We start from the raw sequence: 23,645 nt of genomic DNA on the forward strand, positions 1-23,645 counted from the left end.
TAGTTTTACTGTGGCAGTTCCTCTTAAAGGTATATTTGGATTTTGTGATCATGATAAAGTTCTGTATGGTCTTAAAATTAGATTTCAACTACAAAGGAATGATAATGAAAATCGATTGCTTTTTGGTGTTGGTAGTGCTTTTGGTGATCAGAATAAATTTGTAATTGAGGAAATGAGTTGGTATATCAGTGAATATACTCCTAATCTTAAAACAGAAGAGATGTTGAATTGAAGACTTAACTCAAAGAAACCACTCAGTGTATCATACCTCAAAAGAAGATGTCAACACGTTAAACTCAACCAAACTACTTCCACGTGGAATTTGGGTGTTCTGGAAGGAAAGCCACGATATCTGTGGATCATTTTTAAAAAGCCAGATGGTGATACTGCGACTGATAAGAATAATGCATTGAGTGATAATGCTAAGGTGAAACAACTTTGCGTTTCTCTAGATGGAACATTTTATCCACGAGATAGATTGGAAATTAATTGGGAAAAAAATGATTTTGCTGAAGCATACAAGTCTTACCAAAAGGTGTGTGAAAGTAATGGAAATAAAGAACCTATTTTGGATATGACAGCATTTAAAAGTTTGCATACAATCTATGCGTTTGACCTGAGCGCTCAAAAGGAAACTATAAAGTCTAATCGAGTGGATACTTCCCTTTACATTGAAAGAGGAGAGAGTGAAGAAGTTGATACATATTGTTTGCTTTTGGAAGAAACAGAATTGCAGATTAATACAGATAATGGTGTGATGATTAGTCTCACATAATTTTTTGTTAAATAAATGAGTGGCAAAGTACCAACTGGGGTATATGTTAAGCAAATCAATCTTCATAAACTATCATCTTGTGTTCAAAATCAAAAGCCTTGTATGATTAACGTTAATACAATTCAGAGAAAAGGAGCAGTAAGAATTGATGTTTTGCTCACAAGAGAACAGGTTAAAATCTTGAATGACACTGGCTCACTTAAAATTAAAATGACAAAACCAATGTTGAAAAAATATTCAATAAGAGAGACGAGTGGAGGATTTCTCCCATTTCTAATTCCTTTATTTGCTGGTTTAAGTGCTGTTGGAGCATTGACGGGTGGTATTTCAACAGCAGTGAAAACTGCCAACGAAAGGAAGGCTCAACTCCAGGCTCAAAAAGAATTGGAAAGACATAACAAAGAGTTGGAGAAACATTAGTGGAAGTGGTGTAATTGTAGATTTTGCTGAAAAACTTGAAGGTCTGCCTGATAAAGCGAGATTGTTAGTTGGAGATATGCTTTCTTCTATTGCACAAGCAGGTGTAAAATTAACGAAAAGAGGTAATGGATTATATCTTTCTAATAAATAAATGAGCATTGATGAGTGGTTGAAAGAATTTCGAAAGAATACAACATCAAATTTACAACTTGTCAAATATTGTAAGAAATTAAAAATTCATAATGTGGTTATTTGTATGAGAGATGAATTAACAAATGTGCCGAAACATACAAAGAATATTATTATGAACTTAGAAGATAATAATGGGAACGGTTCTCATTGGGTTTGTATTTTTAATAGTCAAGACAAATATTATTTTGATAGTTTTTGTCTTCCACCACCTGTTGAAGTCATAAAATTCTTACAGAATGGTGTTTATCAAACATTTCAAATCCAAGAATTAAATTCCAAGTGTTGTGGTCAATTATGTCTTGATGTGTTATTTCAACTCAACAAAAATAAAATATTTTATGATATTATTTTTAATCTAATATAAATGACTTATGTTTGTAAAGATGGTTCTATCTTTGGTGTATCTCAAGAACTGGATATTGATTTATCAAATTATTACACAAAGGCACAGGCTGAACGACATAAATATAATATAACCAAAAATATTAACATGAAAAATGCTTATAAAATAAAAAATTATCCAAGCCCGACTGACGCGAATGACTTGGTGAGATTAAGCGATTTATCACAATATATATCCTTAAATAAAACGGCCGTGTATTCCAAAGATACAGAAGTGTTGATATTATCTCCAGGTCATACAGAATTCACAGTTCGAATTAAAATAAATTTTTATAAAGAAGGGCGTATCGTTTGTATGAGAATAGAACAATGGGGGTATGATATGAATGATTTAGGGTATAATTGGTCATTTAAAATTAACCTCGAAGACCTGGAACAATTAAATCAGTCTCGTAAAGAAGAATATTATCCACTTCGTATCGAGAATGAGTTTTGTGGGGCCACAATTAGTAAACAACAAATAAAAGAATTTAATAAGGGTAAATATAATAATGGTTTTGCCCTTGTTTATCTCATGAAAACAGAAAAAAAACAGGATTATACATAATAAGTAAGGAAATACAAAATGATTTGACTATGGGAAGATGGGGAGGTGTTTCATGCCATCATATTATTCTAACATATATTTCTAATACATAAATGCTGGAAAGAATGTTTCAAGAAAATTATCATTTCTGTGTCCAAGCATACCTTCAAGAAAAGGGTATTCGGTATTTTAATAAATATGTTCTACAACATAAGAATGAGGTATTTTCAATAAAAGATTGGCATTATGCTGATGTTGATAAACTGACAACTTTAGATTTAATGAAAATGTTAAATAATAAAAAAATTATAAAGTTAAGAAAAGGTAAGGCTCTTTTAGAAATTCAAAATAAATTTTATTGGTTTCCTGTTGTAAAAAAAATTATTTTGGATACAGGAATAACAAGAAATCCTGATGAATATATGTATGATATTCTATGGGGTGAAAGTGATTCAAGGATAATAAGGGATGAGGAAGGAGTTGAAGAAGAGAGGGAAGAGGAGGAAAAGGAGAAGAGAGAGAAGGAGGAGAGGGAGAAGAAAGAGAAGGAGGAAAAAGAGAAGAGAGAGAAGGAGGAGAGAGAGGAAAGAGCGAGACGAAATAAATATGAAAATATGGAAACCAGTGAGATTAAAAAAAGATTGGTGGTATTACAGAAAATAACTCGACCCACCGAGGAGGAAAACAAAGAATTGACAAGTCTATTTGAAATACTTTCGGCAAGAATATTGACATCGACAAGCTATTCATTTTAATTCAAGTTTTTCATTTTTTTTTTCTTAAATAAATGGAGGAGAGAGTGAAGGCATTTCTAAGGATTCTTTATGTTTTAAAAATTAAGATTCAAATGTGCATGTTGGAAACCAAAAAGGTTTTTGCACTCTGCAGGAATTTTTCACATAAATAAATGAGTTATTGTCTCAAATGTAAAAGGAAAACTAATACTAAAAATATTTCATATATTAAAAGTAAAAATAACAGGGTTATACAAAAAGGTATATGTTCGGTGTGTGGTTCAAAAAAAAATCAATTTATCTCCAAACACAAACGAGGAGGAGATATACAAAAGTTTTTATCAGGAAGTAAATTTACAACTACTGGAATACCAGGGGAATTACATCTTCCAGGGTATTCTTTCTGTGGTCCAGGCACAAACTTGGATAAAAGATTAGATGAGGCAGACAATCCTAAATCCTGGAGTAAGCCCATCAATAGAGTTGATGAAGTGTGCATGAGACACGATATTGATTATGGGAATACCACAACGTTGGAAGAAAAGCATGAAGCCGATAGAGAAATGTTGTATAATTTGTCTCTGATACAAAATCCAACCTTGATAGAAAAAGTTGATCGGTTCATTGTGAAGAAGATGATCAGTGCTAAATTGAAACTTGGACTTGGAAATTCAAAAAACTTATAGGCTCTAATGATGTCATTAAGGCTGAAGAGCAATTAGCTGATGAATTACATAAACCAATATTCACAAAGTTTCAGAGAAGGAAAGTTTATTCCAAGGAAGTTGATTATATCTGGTCTGCTGATTTGATTGAACTCAATAATGATAAGGGGTACAAGTATGCTTTAACCGTTATTGATTTGAGGAGTAGATACGTATGGGTTGTACCATTAAAAAACAAAACAGGTAATACTCTTATGTTAGCCTTTCAACAGATATTTAATAAAAGTAAGAGAAAACCTAAAAAATTGTGGACTGATGAGGGTAGAGAGTTTTATAACAAGACATTTATGAATTTTCTAAAAAATAACAGTATTACATTATACAGTACCTTTAATGAAGGGAAGGCAGTTGTTGTTGAACGTTTTAATCGTACCTTAAAAGAGAGACTATAAAAAATTCCCACAACTCGGTTCACAACAATGGTCATCTTTTATTCAGGATATTGTGGATAAGTATAATGACATGATTCACACGTCAACAAATATGAAACCATCAGAAACATTTACAAAATTAAAATATGAAAAAGAGATTAATGTCAGAAAACCGAAGTTCAAAGTTGGTGATATCGTAAGAATATATAGGTGGAAATCTCATTTTGAAAAGGGTTATATTAAACGATGGACGAACGAGCTTTTTAAAATTGTTGATGTCATAGATACGGTTCCTTGGACTTATAAGATATATGATTTGGAAGGGGAAGAGATTTTAGGTTCATTTTATTCACAGGAATTACAAAAGACAAAGATAAATTGAAATTTTTTGACTCCGCCCACACAAAACCCACCCACATAAACCCCACCCACACAAGCCCCACACAAGCCCCACACAAGCCCCACACAAACCCCACACAAACCCCACACAAACCCCACACACACAAACCCCACACAAGCTCCACACAAGCTCCACACACACAAACCCCACACAAGCTCCACCCATATTCATCATATTCACATAATTAGTGATTAGTTAATTAGTTCCCCACACACAACATGTTTATTTAATTAAAAAATTATCCACCCATCCACACAAGCTCCACCCATCCACCCATCTCTCCACCCATCCATTTATCCACACAAACCTCATCCACATTAGCCTCATCCACATTCACCCTGCCCACATAAACCCTGCCCACATAAACCCTGCCCACACAAGCTCCACCCACACAAGCTCCACCCACATAAACCCTGTCCACATAAACGCCCTCCCACAAGCCCCGCCCACACACGCCCCTCCCACCGAAGCCCCACCCACACAAGCCCCACCCACACAAGCCCCACCCACACACACCCCGCCCACACCAGCCCCACCCACACACTCCCAGCCCACACAAGCCCCGCCCACACAAGCCCCACCCGCACGCCCCGCACCCACACAAGCCCCACCCACACACACCCCACCCACACAAGCCCCACACAAGCCCCACCCACACAAGCCCCTCCCACACAAGTCCCACCCCCTCATCCCCCCTGTGCGCCCCCACCTTTGACCCACCACCTCCCTCATCCCACCCCACCCTTCCCCACACGCACACATGGGGAGGGGAGGGGTGGGATGAGGGGTGATGGGTCGTTGGGGGAGCGCACCTACCCCCCACCCCCAACCCCCCAACCCCTCCCTCTCCTTCATGTCTTGATCCTCTTCTTGAAATTCAAAATCAAGTAATTGTAAACAAAACAAATATAATTTATTAAAATTGAAAATATTAAATATTCATTTGCGAGAATGTATAATCTTTCCCAGAAATCTTCTTCAGATGTCTTGTGATTTCGAAACTCAGACACCATATTCTGTTTTGAAACAAAAAGTGGATAATAATTAGGTTTTATAAAGATAATTACATGGTAATATGAGTAAGCCTGTTGTTGGTTCTAAGTTCAAGCCTCGTTGACCACTGAATTAACACACCAGGAGCCTGTCATCCTTCCAAGGCCAATAAAATGAATTCCAGTGTACTGGCAAAACTGCGTCCAAACTAATGATGCAACCAACATAAGACAACATTCTAAAGAGAGAGTGATATTAATAAAAAAAATAACTAAATAATAATTCAGAAACATTTACCTCCAGAAAATCATGTGTTGTACCAGATTGCTTATGTTGTGTGATCGAGCTGAAAAAAAAAATAATAATAATAAGTCAAGGGTATAGATGGAGAGACAGACAGAGAGAGGTAGGTAGAAAGACAGACAGAGAGAGATACAAAGAGACAGACGGGGAAAGAGACACACACGCACACACACACACACACACACACACACACACACACACACACACACACACACACACACACACAGACACACACATATATATATATATATATATACATATATATATATATATATATACACACACACACACACACACACACACACACACACACACACACACACACACACACACACACACACACACACACGTGTCTCACCATTGGTTTAATTCATTCGAGATCAGAGACCGTGATAAGACTTCGTTACCAGTCATTATAAATGTTTTTCAATTCTCTTCTAAAATCATTGACCTCTTCAATAAGAGCATTCATTTGATGCACCTCATCGTGATATGTAAACTCCACTTCTTCCAAGGACCTGTCAGGAAAAAATATATATTTTCGCATTATCACGATTTAATTGATAATCAATTGCTTCATCGTTCAAAGAGGAAACCTTACACAAACTTACCAACTTTCTCGTGAGCTGTTATCTTCATCGGAAGAGAGTGAGTCCACGTCTCAGTTTTTTTTACCATTGGTACAAGATGGCAAAAAGATCAGAGGCTGTGATAAGACTTTGTACCAGTCATTATAAATGTTTTTCAATTCTCTTCTAAAATCATTGACCTCTTCAATAAGAGCATTAATTTCATGCACCTCGTCATGATATGTAAACTGCTCTTCTTCCAAGGACCTGCCAAGAAAAAAAAAATATATCAGAATTATCACGATTTAATTTATAATCAATTGCTTCATCGTTCAAAGAGGAACCAACTTACCAACTTTGTGTTGAGCTGTTTTGTTCGCGGAAGAAAGATCGCTCATGTCTCAGTTGTAAAAATGAAAATCCCGTCTGGCAGAAACTTTGTCTGGCGAATCACTTATAAGGCAACGATGAGGAAATTACCTAATCATTGGGTGTGGCCACAGGAAATGACACTTCGGGTGAGGCAGCTTGGAAAATAACTGGGCGATATATTCTCAAATTGTATGAATCATTTTCAAAACATACTTAAAATACCCTAAAATGGTTTTGATTCAAATGTTTTCAGTTCGTGTTCTGAGATAAAATATAAACACGAGACCTTGTCTCACAGCATAGTTCCTGTTTTTCTTTTCACAGTACGACCGTGTCAAAAAAAAAACACTTCCTCATTTTCATGACACGAACTGAAAACATTTGAAACAAAACTTTTTTTTATGGTGTGGATAATACACCAAAATGATTTGCAACTCGGGCGGTGGCCAGATGAGATCATTAAGAGAAGTTTATCATTTCATAATGACACAAAAGGGGTATCTTAAAAAATATAAAGATTCAAATGTTTTGTTTTTCAATATTTTAGATGGGGATTATTGTACAAAGAAAATTAAACTATTGAAGGAATTTGAGAATGAACAAATCTTTATAGGTTCAATGAGTGAGCTGTTCAACCCCCAGGTGTTCAATTCAATGAGGTTCAACCTCCAGGTTAAAAGGGGAGACAAATAAATATACCTTGGGATAAAAAGGGGGTTTATTTTTAGGGAAAAAAAAATAGGAATCGCTGAAAATCCCCCATTCATTTACATGGGGAAAAGTGAGCCAGAACCAGTATATTCACCCTACTCAGGGCATTTAAGATCGTTGGCATCTCCCGCAATGAAGCTGAGTCTTTGGGCCTCCCACTCAATCACCATAGGTTGGTCGGTGGTCTTTCTGTCTTCTACCGACTCCTCTCCAGCCTTGCCCCCCCCTGCTCTCTCTGCGATTTGTCCCCACCACATTTCCACAGGGCGCTCAAGGTCCGCCAACAACCCCCTTCTGGTAAAACTACCAAAATCACGAATCACTGCTCATCTTCACTCTTTCATTCCTCTTTTTTCCCGCCTTTGGAATAAACTTCCTCACTCTGTTCTTTCCCATTCTTCCCTCCAGGCTTTCAAAACAGCTGTTCACCACCATCTCTTATCTTCCCCCATCCAAATCCTCAATCTTTTCTACCCCCGATAATCCACCCAAGCCCACTTCCTTCAATTCCCCTGCTTTCCTTCCTGAAAGTCCCTGTAATGTCCATCTTCTCTTCGCCATGTTCCCTGTCCCATCCCCATCCCTCTCCCTTCCACAGTTCACCTAATGTGTCTGTTCCCCACTGTTTTGTCCCTCCCACTCCCGCCCCTCTTGTCTCATGCCCCCTTGCTGTGAGTTGTGTGTTTGCTCTCATACGAGCCTCGACCAACGTATACAAAAAAAAAAAAAACTGATTATATCTTCTTTTTCAAGACCAGCATTAAAGCCTTCTGAGAGTTGTTGATACTCAGGTTGAAAAGTCGATTTTGTGAAAATTATTAAATTGTCATAATCCAAAAAGTTGGGAGTAAGGAGCATCTTTAAAAGTAAGCAGGTTTTTCCACACCTGCTTGAAGCAACTATGAGACATCTTAATGAATTTGGAAGATTTTTATGGTTGTTAAATTTTATCTTATTTTCCCAAATGGGTAAAACAACATTCATTTATATATTTGGAAAACAGGTTATTTAACTTTTTATTGGCTTTTTTGGAAACGATGTTTTATCTGAAGTTCAGGTTTAATTTCAAGATAATCCATTATTTTATTTATACAATATCTTGTGTTGATATTTCCCTGAAAATGACAATCATCAATAATAATAAATCATCAATCCACGAAACATGATCATCATTTGTTCAGTCTCTTCTCTTGTAAGGAAAAGTGTATTATTACCCTCATACTTTATATTCATTTCTCGAATCAATCTTGTAATAATCATTCATTTTTGTTGTAAATCTCAAAGAATTATAATTCTTTTAATATTTTTATTATCATTAATTAGAAGATAATCACAGAACATACATTGTTTTAAGGCTTTTGACTGTGTTTAATCCCCGTCTTTCACACGCAGGACAATTGTCAAATTTGTCATGTGGAGAATCAGGAAATTCAAGAGGCTCAAAATCTAGTAAACTATTCACGTTTATCAAGAAAAACTTTACTTCAAATAAAATTGATCTTCGGTATCATCTTCAGAACTTTCATTGGTGCTTTCACAATCATCCATAAAACTACTTTCATAACTATCGTTTGAACCCAAACTCTCGGTATCATAACTGTCTTCTGTTCCAACAGAGATACTATCATCACTCTCATAATCTTCAAAATCTTCAGTTGAATAATGACTCGTACTTAATTAGTAGAAAAAACATTACCATCTACAGTATATCTATATACTTTTTTTGATTAACAGATTCAACGATGACTTTTTTTATATAAAAGATAATTAAAAAAAAAATGATCCTTTACTACTATTGAACGAAATGTCATTTCACCTGATACATTAACATCCTTTATTTCATCAGGGTTTACATCTTTTGGGTTGTTGAAAAAAATACAAATTTCTCCTTGCATATTACAGATGGTCTTATCTTTTCTTTCTCAAGCTTCATCCATAAAGTTTTTATTTTTTGATACTTTTTCTTGTTTCATTGCTTTTTCTAGTTTTGAATATATTGCCAGAAGGAGAAGAGAAACTTTTGTTCGAGATACTTTAATTGATGTTCTTCCAGATATACTAAAAGCCCTTCCACTGAAGGAAATTGAAGAACTCATATTATTCACCATAATTGTTTTTATCCAATAGTTGTTATATTTGTCTTTATTCAATTTTACATCCTTGACATATTTCTCAGTATCTTTTACAAATGAAGAGATTGATTGAAACTTACCTTTTGTGTCTTGACACATTGTATTTATCAAGTGAAAAAAGTTGGAGGATAAAATGGTTTTTAGCACAGATTCACCTATAAATTAAACGGAATTTTCATCAAGAAAATTTTATTTTAAGCAGAGTTTTGTTATATAAATATGGTGAATACAACGTACTGCGATGTTTGTAATCATGAATATAAATGTTATTTTAACATCTTCAAACAAACAAAAAAAAAATTCAATCTTTTCAGACAAATATCTCCACTTGACCAATAAACAAAACATTGTGATAGATGTGATAATGATATTTTTAATTTTTTTTGTAATAAACACCTTCAATCATGCAAACACAAGAACAATGAAGAAAGGGAAGGTGTCACTTAATTCTCCATTGAAAACACTGATGGGGCATTTAAAGGACATATAAAAATAAGATTGTTTTGCTTTCAAGACCCTGGACCATCTTCAATCATGGAAGCTGTTGATCTGGTTAAACAAAGTTTTGAAACTATAATTAAAAACACATTAAGTGAAATGAAAACTTTTAAGTTTTTTATGGGAGTAAAATTGAATATGGTAAGAGAAGGCTATGAAATGACTCCCGATATGAGGACAAAACCCTCACTTTATCTCATCATTTAAAGATTTTGTAAGATGTGATGTTTACGATGAACTCAAGAGACAAGAACAAAATGTTTATAATACTGGAGTAGGTAGTGGATTTGCGAATACAAAAATAATCTTTTTAGACATACACATCTTAAAATCAGATCCTCTTAAAGCTTCTTCTTATATTGATTTACCAAAAGAGTTAAAACTTAAGAAAGCGGTTGTTAATATTCAAAACAAAGATGTTTTCAAAACAAATGTTTTTTATGGTCTGTTCTTGCTCACTTTCATCCTCCACAATGGAAACCTGAAAGAGTTGAACATGATAAGAAATACGAGAAAACATTAAATGTTAAAGATTTAAAGTTTCCAATGTCATTGAGAGATATTCCGAAATTTGAGAAAATGAATAATCTATCTGTTAACGTATATGGATTAACGGATACAAAGTTCAGATATTAAAAATTTCAAACAACTATAAAAATGATGAAACACACATTGACCTTCTCTACTTTATTTCAAAGGAAAAATCACATTATGCTTTCATCAAAAAATTATCAAGATTAACCAAATCACAACTATACAAGAGAAAATGTAAAACGTATCCTTGCAAGAGATGTCTCAACTCCTTTCATACAAAAGAACGATTAAATCAACATTCAAAATATTGTAGTAATCATAAATCAACCATAATCAATTTACCAAAAACAGGTTCAAACATATCACTCAAAGATTTTAACAAATCTATAAAACATCCGTTTGTGATATATGCTGATTTTGAAAGTATCCTTGAAAAGATAGATACTGCTTCTCCAAATCCCAATAAATCGTACACAAATAAATATCAAAAACATACTCCTTGTGGTTTCTGTTATTATATCAAATCATCTGTTGGTGATGAATACAACAAGTTAGAACTTTATAGAAGAGAAGATGCCTCAGAGGAGTTTGTAAGACGATTGGAAAAAGACTGCATAAGACTAAGATAAATAATGGTTAAAACCTAGAAACCAATGTCATTAACAAAGGGAGAGAAAGATAAATTGAGAAAGAACAGTATCTGTCATATTTGTGAGGAGAAAATTGAGGGAGAGGTCAAAGTTCAGGATCATTGTCATCTTAGTGGAAAATATAGAGGACCAGCTCATTCCTGTTGTAATCTTAATTACAAGCCCCCAAACTTTATTCCTGTCTTTCTTCACAACAATGCTCACCATGACACACATCAATTTATAAATGAACTTTCAAAGACATCTGGAAATATTTCTGCCATTACTAACACAGATCAAAAATACATCTCATTCACAAAAACAATTCATACATCCCCCATAACCCATATCAGATTTCTTGACACATACAAGTTAATGGCAAGTCCATTATCTAACTTAGCATCAAATATTAAAAACTTACCGAATCTTAAATCACATTTCTCAAATCAAGAAGAGATTGATCTCTTATCAGAAAAGGGAATATATCCGTATGACTACATGGATTCATTTGAGAAGTTTCAAGAAACACAACTTCCTTCAAGGGAAACTTTCTATAGCAAGTTAAATAAAACTAATATTTTCGATAGAGATTATACACAATCTAAAAATGTTTGGGAGAAGTTTAATAGAAAGAATCTTGGAGAATATCATGATTTCTATCTTAAAACTGATGTATTGTTATTGACTGATGTGTTTGAAACTTTGAGAACAGTCTGTCATAATAAAAATTCTTATGGATGAGACCCCGCTCACTATTACACAGCCCCGGGTTTGGCTTGGAGTGCGATGTAAAAAATGACGAAACAGAATTTGGAATTAATCAGTGATATAGATATGCTTTTAATGATAGAGAAGGCTGAAAGAGGAGGAATATCTCAAGTATGTTCCAAGACATATGCTAAAGCAAATAACAAATATCTTCCTGATTATAATAAGAATGAGCACAACTCTTACCTGGTGTATTATGATGCTAACAATTTGTATGAGTGGGCTATGTCTTAATCTTTACCTTATGGAAAACTTAAATGGGTTAAAGAAAAACATTATGAATAAGTTTTACAAGACATTGTTGTCTCCTCTCAAAAAGAATTGGATGAAGCTGAATTTGGATATTATTTTGAGGTTGATTTAAAATATCCAGAAGAACTTAATCACAAACATAAAGACCTACCTTATACCCCTGATAAAGAAAGTCCAAGAAAAGAATGGTTAAATGATTACCAACAGTCATTTAATATAAAAGGTAAATCTCCAGAACAACTACTTACTACATTAAATGATAAAGAAAGTTATGTTTTGCATCAAAGGAACTTGAGGCAATATTTATCTGCTGGGTTGAGAGTGAGGAAAATTCATCAGATTTTGAAATTTAAACAGTCATTGGTTAAAGAAGTATATTGATTTTAATACAAAAAGGAGAACAGAAGCAAAAACAGATTTTGAGAAGGACTTTTATAAATTAATGAATAATGCTGTATTTGGAAAGACAATGGAAAATGTTCGCAAAAGACAAAACATAAGACTTGCTACATCTCGGAAACAGGCTTCAAAGTTAATTAATAGACCAAGTTTTGAGCAAGCGGAGGTGTTTTCAAAGAACTTTTGTGCTGTTCATTTGAAAAAAAGAGAGTATTGAAATGGATAAACCTATTTATACAGGAACATCAATTCTTTACTTGTCAAAGTCGTTCATGTATGACTATTACTATAATAATTTAAAATCAAAGTATCAGGATAATGTGTCATTGTTATATATGGATACAGATGGTTTTATATGAGAAATTAAGACAAGTGATGTATATGAGGATATGATTGATAATATTGATATATATATATATATATATATATATATATATATATATATATATATATATATATATGATACAAGTAATTATAAGTCAGGTGATGTATTGTTTTCATCAAAGAATAAAAATGTTATTGGTAAGTTTAAAGATGAATTGGGTGGGAAGATCATGAGGGAACTTATAGGATTGAGATGAAAGTCTTTTGCTTTTACGTATATTGATAACAATAACATTGAAAAGTGTGATAAGAAGCTGAAGGGAATAAAGAAAAATATAATCAAGGAAACAATAAACTTTAAACATTATTTCAACTGTTTAACCTAAAAGAAGGAAGAATACAGAAAAATGAATACAATAAGAAGTTATAAACATCAATTATATACAGAAGAGGGAAATAAGAAAGCATGACGAGCTTTTGATGATAAAATATATATTTTAGAGAATGGAATCAATAGTCTCCCTTATGGTTATAAGTATAAGTGTTACGATATTGGGTTGGGAGTTTTAACTGGCTACCGCCATCTTTTTACTGATTTATAAATGATAGAACCAAGCAATAACCAAACCAAAGACTGGAGTTTTTATCAGCCTTGGTATTAAAATGGGAAACATAAAGCATGTGAGAAATATCAAATAAGTCTTATTGAAGAAATAACCAGGGTAAAAGTACATAAAAGAAATAAGCGGATAAATTTAATTACAAATAAGTTGGAGATGTAAAGAAGAAAATAAATATTCTTGAATGGACTGAAAACTTTGATGGTTATCAATTGAACAATGTAAAAACGATTTACTACAATCTCAAAATGATATGTGGCTCAGGAGTTGGTCAAATAAGAGCATTAAGAGAAGTTTATCATTTCATTTCTGCTCAACAAAGACACTTAAACCAAGAACCAAGTTCCAAGTTATTCTTTGTGAATATACTCAATGGAAATGAATGTTATAAGAAAATTAAGTTATTCCCTAAAGTAGAACATGGACAAATATTCGTTGGTTCGCTCTTTGAGTGGAATGAAAATATGAAAGGGAAGAAGTGCTTTAATCAATCAGTCTCAATCTTTCATCGTCTCAATTTTACATTTGCTTGTATGGGAGGGAAGGGGATAGGTGGGGAGAAAATCAGTCTCCTATTTTGGGCTTTTGGGGCTTGAGTCAGAAAGTTTTTCCCTTCTCCCCCCCCCCCCCATTCATTTGAATGGGAGTCCCAGAAATCCCATTTATCATCTACTAATGCCTTTGTTGACTTTGTCAGTAGAGGCATAAATAGTGAATCGTTAAGCTAAATGATTAAAAAACAAAAAAAACATGCAAGGTCATTCATAATGGAAAAAAATAATATACAACCGGAACTTCTCAAACAAACACCTTTATAATATTACTAGCAGGGTGTGCTTACACAATGTGTAAGTATACAAACCGTGCTTCCCCATTGTCTTGGGTTGTTCACCTGCATTTGATTTTTCATTTATTTATTTTAATTTACACATATTTTCCGATGGTTCTGAGATTTTTCCTGGTGTATCAGCTTCGATGTCCTTCGGCATACAAAATTACTGTGCTTCCCCATTGCTTCACATCGCTCACCTGCATTTTTCATTTTTTCATTTATTTATATGTTCATTTATGGATGTTGTCCGACAACTGATGTTTTTTTTTCCAGTGTGCTGGCTTTGATGTCCATCGGCATGCAAAATTTCAGCTTTCTACATCACCCAGAAGGTACCAATCTTTAATATCAGTTAGTAAGTCAGTGAGTGAGTCAGTCGGTGGTTAGAAACAGCTTTATCTGTTAGACAAGGATAAAAGCCCCATCAAAAATTATGGGTTGGAATTATTTTATTCATAATATTCAGAGAGACTGTAAGATTGATGTTTCATAGCAAAAAGCGTTATTTTAAAACACGACATGTACAAATGTGACCCTATTATCTTTATCTTCTGAGATGTTTCATTTTGGCAGGACAGCCTTGTGAGCATGTCAAAGTCTCAAGCCTCAGCCTAGCGTCTGGTGTACTTCTATCTCCTTTATTTTTCAGATATCCTACGTACGTAAATGAACACTCGTTTTACTCTTCGCAGGTTGCACATCAAGTGCAGCAAATTTTACCTCCCTGTGCCTTGTATTTATTATTTTTTTAAGCTTCTGTACACCACCCATGAGGCACAGTTTACAAGTCACCATCTACATTTCCAAAAGAAGAGACGTAATTACTCTAGAATGCAAAATGTTTTTCGATTTTTTTTATCCTGAAAAATAGATCCCAGTGAACACACAGTCATGTTAAAAGATTGGCCTTTAAAACCCTTCTGAAATCGTCCTTTTGAAGGAGGCCAGAAAAACAAATACACAAACACACAAACACACAGTGTTTTATATCGGTAGATGGCTGTTATGGTCCCTGGTCGAAAAGTTTAAGAGAAAATTATTAGAAAGACAGACAAAGTGCCCTCACCTTCAATTCCTAGTACTAACCACCTCACGGTTCACACCCTCAAACTGTCCAGTCAAGCAATAACCACTCAGGACCACACAGGCTTACCGAACAGCAAGACTGCCAAAATGGAAAGAACAATGGCGATGATGGCACCATCAGAGAGACCAATTCCTCCAGCAACCAGAAGAAGAGCCTTCGCCTCACATCCACACAACTGTACGGTCACTTTCGACTCTGGTCCAGCTAGTCCCTGGTGGTTTGTAACTGAAAGCCATGTCTCGTAGGTTCCACATTGCTGGGGCTCCATGGTGGAAAGCCATGCTGCAGTGCCTGTCAGGAAAATTATCAAAAAGTGAATTGTTCAGTGGACATGTAATGACAATTCAGTTTTAAGTGAACATTTAAAATAATTTATTTAAAATCATAACATGAAAGGCTAAAAGTGACAAAAATATATATGCTGTGTAAGATAATACTGCATAAGAATTAAAAAAAAAACAACTAAAGGAAGCAAATAATTATTTAAGGCCTAATACAATGAGCAAAGACCTTTAATTGCATCATCTTCAGGAAAGGTTCTCATTTGGTCCTTTTAGTGCAGCCAACAAACAAACAAACTTTCAAAATGACTTAGGATTTAATGTTAAGGTGTGGATCAATAAGGGAGGGAGAGTTGGAGCCTGGTCGAATAGCTCAGAAGTAATCACGGTACTCTTATAATTTAGCTGGCTAGTTTGAGTTCGATTCCTGACCCAACGATGAAATATCAACCCAGTGCTTCACATTGGAGAAATGCATCAACTGGTATTCCTTGGAAGGACATTAAGCCGAGTGTCCCACCTGCTAGTATTGATGAGTGGACGTTAAAGATCCAACAATACCTGTTGCAAAGAGTTTTGCCACCCTGGCAAAATTCGAAATTCCTGTCCTGATTACTGCTGGGAAGACCACACAGTACAATCTTAAACAACCTGGTGTACCCTTTACCTAACGATTTCTTTGTTTGCCTCGCATTTTGGTTTCATATGGATCAATGCCACAGATACCTTCGATCTATCAAGGGCAAACACAATCTTTAGGGTTTTGTTTCTCGTTATCAGACTCGGCTTTGACATGATATCTTTAAATTTGTTCATTGAAGAGAAGCAGATTCAATTATTTTTAAACTCGGTTCAGAAAATCCTTCTTTATTCCAACAAACGAGCACACCATGATTGATATTGCCCATGCTGATCAATCAATCATCACACAACGATCTTTACGATCTAGTGACGAGAGTTAAATGCCCATTGCAAGGATCAAGAGTTAAATAGGAAGTGAGTGTTTGAGAACAAATACTTGTTTAGCGAGGATGGTCCTTATTAAGCATGGACAACAAGAAAGAGCAATCGGAGATTGCAGACCCTTGCCAGGAATTGTTTTGTGTGGCAAATAAATGTAAGGATGTACTAAATGATAGGTCATTGATTGCAAATAAAAGGTCCAAATGGTCTAGTTGTAAAGGTGTGAAGGTCAAATGTCTGAAGGTCAAAAGGTTGAAATTGTCGAAAGTGTCCAAAGAGTGTAATTTAATCTCAATCTCTCTCTCTCTCAATCTCTCTCTCTCTCTCTCTCTCAATCTCTCTCTCTATCTCTATCTCTATCTCTATCTCTATCTCTATCTCTATCTCTATCTCTATCTCTATCTCTATCTCTCTCTCTCTCTCTCTCTCTCTCTCTCTCTCTCTCTCTCTCTCTCTCTCTCTCTCTCTCTCTCTCTCTCTCTCTCTCTCTCTCTCTCTCTCTCTCTCTCTCTCTCTCTCTCTCTCTCTCTCTCTCTCTCTCTCTCTCTCTCTCTCTCTCTCTCTCTCTCTCTCTCTCTCTCTCTCTCTCTCTCTCTCTCTCTCTCTCTCTCTCTCTCTCTCTCTCTCTCAATCTCTCTCTCTCTCTCTCAATCTCTCTCTCTCTCAATCTCTCTCTCTCTCTCTCTCTCTCTCTCTCTCTCTCTCTCATCATTGGTTGGGACGTGGCTATGCCACTGATGCAGTGTCCCCCTTACCAGTACACTGGTACTCATTTTGCCGACCTCGGAAGGATGACAGGCTGAGTCAACCTCCTGTGTATTAATTCAGCGGCCAACGGGGCTTGAACTCAGGACCCTAGGATCCCAAGCCGCCACCCTAACCACTAAGCCAACACCAGGCTTCATTTAAGATCGAAAGGATCAGAATTGTCTCCATTCCATCCATTGGGACCATACTCTGTACAGAGCGTTGGTGTTCCCAAAGCAGTCTTCTGGGCTATTTGGCACAATCCTGGATGGGTTGGCACTTCGACACAGGATACCCGAATGGCTCAATCATCCCAGCAAGCTGGCACTCATTTTTCCAACCTCAGAAGGATGACAGGCTCAGTCAACCCCACCTGGTATTAATTCAATGGCAGAGTAGGATTTGAACTCAGGACCCAAGGATCCCAAGCATGCCACCCTAACCATGAAGCCCACACCAGGCATATAATTATCAAAAGGGCCCAAAGAGACTCAAAACGTTGATTTAAACTCAAGACCCTTGGATCCCAAGCCTGCCACACTAACCATGAAGTCAACACCAGGCATATAATTGTCAAAAAGAGCCCAAAGGGTCTTAAAACGTTTATTTGAACTCAGGACCCGAGGATCCCAAACCTGCCACCCCAACCATGAAGCCAACACCAGACATAGAATTGCCAAAAAGAGCCCAAAGTGTCTTAAAACTTTTAAAGAGGGTCTTGAAAAGTGTGATAGTCCAAAGGTCTAAAAGGGTAGAAAGCAGTCCAAGAGGTTATGAGGGACTTAGGGGTTCTAAAGGGTTGAACAGGATCGAAAGAGTCTTAGGGTCTAATGGTTTTAAATGTTTAACAGAGTCGACAGGGTCTTCAGGGTGTTAAGGGTCTTAAAGGGCCTTCGGATTCCAATGAGTTTTTGGGTTATAAAGAGTCTTAGGGTCTTAAAGGGTCTTGGTGGTCTGTGTTTTTTCATATACATAGCCGAGGCTTGTGGAAGAGCGAGTTGACTGAATAGATCAGGACGTAACAGACAAGAACAGGTGTAGTTTCACCAGAAGTGGGATGACTGTGGACCATGTGAGCCCTGCAGAAACCTGGAGGGAACAAAGCATGGAAAGAGCAGTGTGTGCAACACCAGAAAGGAGGTGGTAGAAGACAGAGAAGCCACTGACTTGTCTGTGATGGTGAAGTGATAAGCCCGTAGACTCAGCTTCATCGTGGGAGATTACAATAATCTGAAAGGCCCTGGTTTCCACAACGTCAAGCTGAGCAAGATTTGAGGCAGTGAAGTCAGCTGAGAGGGGAGAGTAGTATGCCATCAAGCTGTGGAGGAAAGCCTTGTGGGTGAATATAGGAGTTCAGGTCTGCCAAGAAAGGCCTTTGTACGATGGAGGATGCCCAGTTGACAGCTGGCTTTGGAGACCAACTTTGAAATGTCGTTTGCTCAACAAAGATCATGACTGATAGTGTGACCAAGGAGTTTGAATGACTGAACTTCCTCAAGAGGATTGTTCATTAAGTATACTCGTATAGGAAGGTTTGCCAGATGGTCCGTTCAGAGAGAGATAGTGAGAGGGTGAGATTTGTCAGGATTCAAATACATTTTCCAAGTGTTTGACCATCTTGTGATTTTTTTCATGGCATGACAAGAGAGGGAAAAGGTGGCAGCCCATATGAAGGATGAGGGATGTCACGGCAGATGATGGAGTCATCAGCAAATCGATAACGAGAATCTTCCAGAGTCAGAGAGATCACTGAAGAATATCAGGAATAGGACTGGACTTATAACACTGCCTTGGGGCACTCCAGCCTTGGCAGGTAGAGGAGATGAAAAGATTCAGTTGGCCCACCTGTCCTTCCCCTCAAGGTGTACAATCATTTTTATTTGTATTCTCTCCCTATTACCTTCAATTCCTATTTTCCCCACTTTCCCGATGCCCCCCCCCCCCCATCTGTTCCCTTCCATCTAAACACTCTGTTTCTTGTCTTAAATTAAAAACTAGAGTAATTCGACTGCGCGCAGTTGATGGGTATGCCTCCGCTCTCCCGCACAAACACCTGAGTATTGACATATTTGACCCTTGACCTTTATCATATCTGGCCCAAAATCCAATCAGTTAATTGCCCTGTCCAACTTTACCTTTGTACCAAGTTTGATGAAATTTTGTCCAATATTTCTTGAGTTAAGGAGTAAACAGTAAAATTTCAGAGTTTGACTTTGACCTTTGACCCTTGACCTTTATCACATCTGGCCCAAAATCGAATCACTTAATTGCCCTGTCTTACTTCACCTTTTTACCAAGTTAGATGAAATTCTACAATTTGCTTCTTGAGTTATCGCGTAAACGAAAATCCGGGCGGACGAAGGAACGGACACCCCGGAAACATAATTCCTGAGGCACCCTTGGTGCGGAGGCATAATAAACGAAAATCCGGATGGACGAAGGAACGGAGACCCCGGAAACATAATTCCTGAGGCACCCTTGGTGCGGAGGCATAATAAACGAAAATCCGGACGGACGGACAACACGGAAACATAATTCCTCCAGCACCCTTGGTGCGGAGGCATAATAAACGAAAATCTGGATGGACGAAGGAACGGAGACCCCGGAAACATAATTCCTGAGGCACCCTTGGTGCGGAGGCATAATAAACGAAAATCCGGACGGACGGACAACACGGAAACATAATTCCTCCAGCACCCTTGGTGCGGAGGCATAAAAACCCTCCATACCCACGAGTGCCGACCCTTCTTCTTCTTCCTCCTTCTGCTGGCACACCATCTTGCTTCTACTTGAGCTGACCCACTCTCACCATTACCTTCACAATTCCTTCCTCCACCTTCCATTCTCCAATCTTACCTAATCTTCAAAAATCCATCAAAAAAATAATAATTTTCCTTGTATCCTTCCGAACGAAACATCTCCTGGAACTCCATGTCTCTCTACCCTCTTCCTGATACTTTTCATCGATCCATCAGCTTCACTCAGCGTTTACCATTCCAAATTCACCATACACCTCCACGATTTTACTTCAACCTTTCCTTTTCCGAATCTTACGCAATCCTTATTAATAAAAAAAATAAAAAAAATTAAAAAATTCACTTTTGACTACACACCTCCCATAACCACGTGTTAGTCCCATAACCACGTGATCTGTTTCCACCCTATGAGTTTACCGATTCAAATTTACCATTCACCTCACAATCTTTTCTTCAACCTTTCCTTTACCTCACCTGATGAAAACTCTCAAGAAATAATAATAACGAGCATCCGTTGAAGACAAAGTCTTTGATATCGCCCATCATAGTAAATGAGGACAAGGTTTTCACTCCGCTTGCAAGCCATTTAAGATACTGGATTATCAGGGAAATTCGTCTCAATCCAGCTTGTTTCCATGGAAATGGAATATATATATATATATATATATATATATATATATATATATATATATATATATATATATATATATATATATTTTTTTTAAATCTGTAAACATCAAAAGGCACGAGTTCACCACTTTCTTGATATGTGTACCAAATTTCGTAAAGATATCTTGAGGGGATTTGTAGTTAAGCTTCGGAAACGAAATGTGACGGACGGTCGGACGAATGGACGGACGCAACTTATGTCTATATCAATTCACAAGTAGCAAAAGGCACCAGTTCAATTTATTATTGATGTGTGTACCAAATTTCATAAAGAAATAGTTAATAGTTTCGTAACTATGCTCTGGAAACAAAGGTTAACCTCAATTATCTCTTAATACCCAACTTGTTTCCATGGAAAGTGACAGAAATTTTTTTTGGGGAAATCTCTAAATATCAAAAGGCACCAGTTCACCACTTGCTTGATATGTGTACCAAATTTCGTAAAGATATCTTGAGGGGATTTGTAGTTAAGCTCCGGAAACGAAATGTGACGGACGGACGGAAGTATGGACGGACGCATGGATGGAACCCATTTCTATATCCCCCGCCAACTTCGTTGGTTGGCTGGGGATAATAATAATAAAACAAACGATCTCTTATAATGCTTCATCTTCCTCTTTCACATGTGTGGTTCTCATAACTGTATCACAATTGACAACTATTTTTCTATTTCAACAGACTGCTCTCAATTCGACCTTTCCTTCAGACCTTGTCACAAAAGTCCAACTGTTACAACGTTTCGTAATTCGCCCTTATTGCATGCCTCAAGAATTATTGCATTTCCAAACTAAAAGTTTTTTAAAAACCCAGTTTGCTATGCTTGTTTGCTTTCCATCAACCATTCCTTTTTTCCAACTTCTGTGACAATTCACCCCTCTCATCCCTTCCTCTCAAAGCAACCATCACACTCTTCTCCCTCCAAGCTTCCCTCTCACCTTTCTCAAAAACTCCCCCCTCACCTTTCTCCCTCAACTCTCCCCACTCAACCTTCTACCACCATTCATCCCCCTCACTCACCCTTCTCAAAGTTTCCTCCCCCCTCACATACACAAAGCTGCCACCTTCCCCTGCCCTCTCATCTCCATCTTATTACTCAACCTCCTCAAATCCTCAACTGCCTTCTGCCGCCCTCTTATTACTCCCCACTGTACTGTACCTCAACACAGCACCACAGAGCCTATTCTCCCCCTCATCCATCCCCTCCCATAGCTCTCCAGCAATCCCCCACACTGTTTCAACAACTCTCCTTACCTCCCCCCCCTCCTCCCTTGTCCTACCTCCCGCTCCCATCCCATCCCCTGCACCCAAAGCTTCCTCCACTACCCCTTCATGTACAGTGTGGACTTCAAATATCCAGGGCCTTCACTCAAAACTCAGAGATCTTTCCATTCAGGTTGCCACTGACAAAGGAGACATAATCTGCCGAACAGAAACTTTTCTCCCTCAAGGTGTCTCTGACTCCCAAGTATCTCTCCCTGGTTACTCCCTCCTCTGGTATGACAGACCTGAGCCTTGTCCTGGTGGAGGAGTTGCTCTCTTCATCAAATACTCTATTCCTCCTATTCCTCACTTGGCTGGACTCTATTCCTCATCAAAGACGCCAGTTGGCTGGGTGTGGATACCTCTCTCACCTGTCATGGCACTTCAGCAAAAGACTTCTGCCACTCATTGGGACTGACTCAATTGGTCAACATCCCGACCCGGATCACAACCAACGGTGCTCTACCTCTTCTGGATCTAATTTTGACCAATTTCCCTGAAAATATCTGCTGTTCTTCCTTCACTCCAATCGGTTCATCTGACCACGTGCTTGTCATAGTGGACATCTCTGGCTGTTATGAGAGAACCTCCTCAGCGACGTCGAGTCTGACATTTCACTCGGGCCGACTGGCAGGGTCTCCAAGCAGCCATCAAACTTCCAGACTGGTCTTCCATCGCGACATTCTCTAACATCAACTCATCCTGGGAATTCTTTCAAAGAAACTTGCTCTCGTTCATGCACAGATTTATCCCCTCTCGTCATCAGTAGTCCTACCCTTCCTCCCACCCATGGGTCACTGAAACTTGTGACGAGGAAGTTGTCCTGAAAAAACTTTGCTTTGCCTCATGGAAAGCAAACCCAACTGAGGGTAATCTCAGTTCCTTCCATAAAGCTCGGAACAAGTGTGTGTCTACCATCAGAGAGCCAGAAAACAACATCTTTCTCATCTCAAGCCTAAACTCTCAAAACTCTCGCCTTCCTCCAAATCCTGGTGGCGTTTAATTAAATCTGTTTCTGGTGTATGTTCCCACTCCATCCCCTCCCTTACCTCAAATGACCGCACTACTGATACCGCACGTGAAAAGGCTGAATGCCTAAACTCGGTGTTTGCATCGAAATCTTGTGTCTGAAACCCATAGCTTTCTGTACCCACCTTTTTTTTTTGTTTGTTTTTGTATACCTTGGTCGAGGCTCGTATGAGAGCTAACACACAACTCATAGCAAGGAGGCATGAGACAAGAGGGGCGGGAGTGGAAGGGACAAAACATTGGGGAACAGACACAGGTGAACTGTGGAAGGGAGAGGGATGGGGATGGGACGGGGAACATGGCGAGGAGAAGATGGACATTACAGGGACTTTCAGGAAGGAAAGCAGGAGAATTGAAGGAAGTGGGCTTGGG

At 37.4% G+C, this 23,645-nt stretch overlaps 1 protein-coding gene and 1 long non-coding RNA gene across 2 annotated transcripts in view; both read right to left on the reverse strand.

Annotated features, from left to right (window-relative positions):
• LOC147020885 (B-cadherin-like) overlaps positions 1 to 23,645 on the reverse strand; it is a 177,919-nt gene that overhangs the window by 39,909 nt on the left and 114,365 nt on the right. The window contains exon 12 of the mRNA XM_085896620.1: positions 15,635 to 15,859. Within this exon, the coding sequence (XP_085752746.1) occupies positions 15,635 to 15,859 (225 nt within the window). The remainder of the gene's footprint in view (positions 1 to 15,634; positions 15,860 to 23,645) is intronic.
• Positions 5,396 to 8,149, reverse strand: LOC147020886 (uncharacterized). Its single transcript, XR_015061992.1, has 3 exons — positions 6,200 to 8,149; positions 5,836 to 5,884; positions 5,396 to 5,561 (listed from the first exon to the last, which is right to left on the reverse strand). It is a non-coding gene; the product is annotated as an uncharacterized LOC147020886 (long non-coding RNA).

The sequence above is a fragment of the Eptatretus burgeri genome, chromosome 9 (genome assembly GCF_056783735.1).
Source record: "Eptatretus burgeri isolate ZD-2024b chromosome 9, Ebu_testis_v1, whole genome shotgun sequence".
Classification (NCBI taxonomy): domain Eukaryota; kingdom Metazoa; phylum Chordata; class Myxini; order Myxiniformes; family Myxinidae; genus Eptatretus; species Eptatretus burgeri.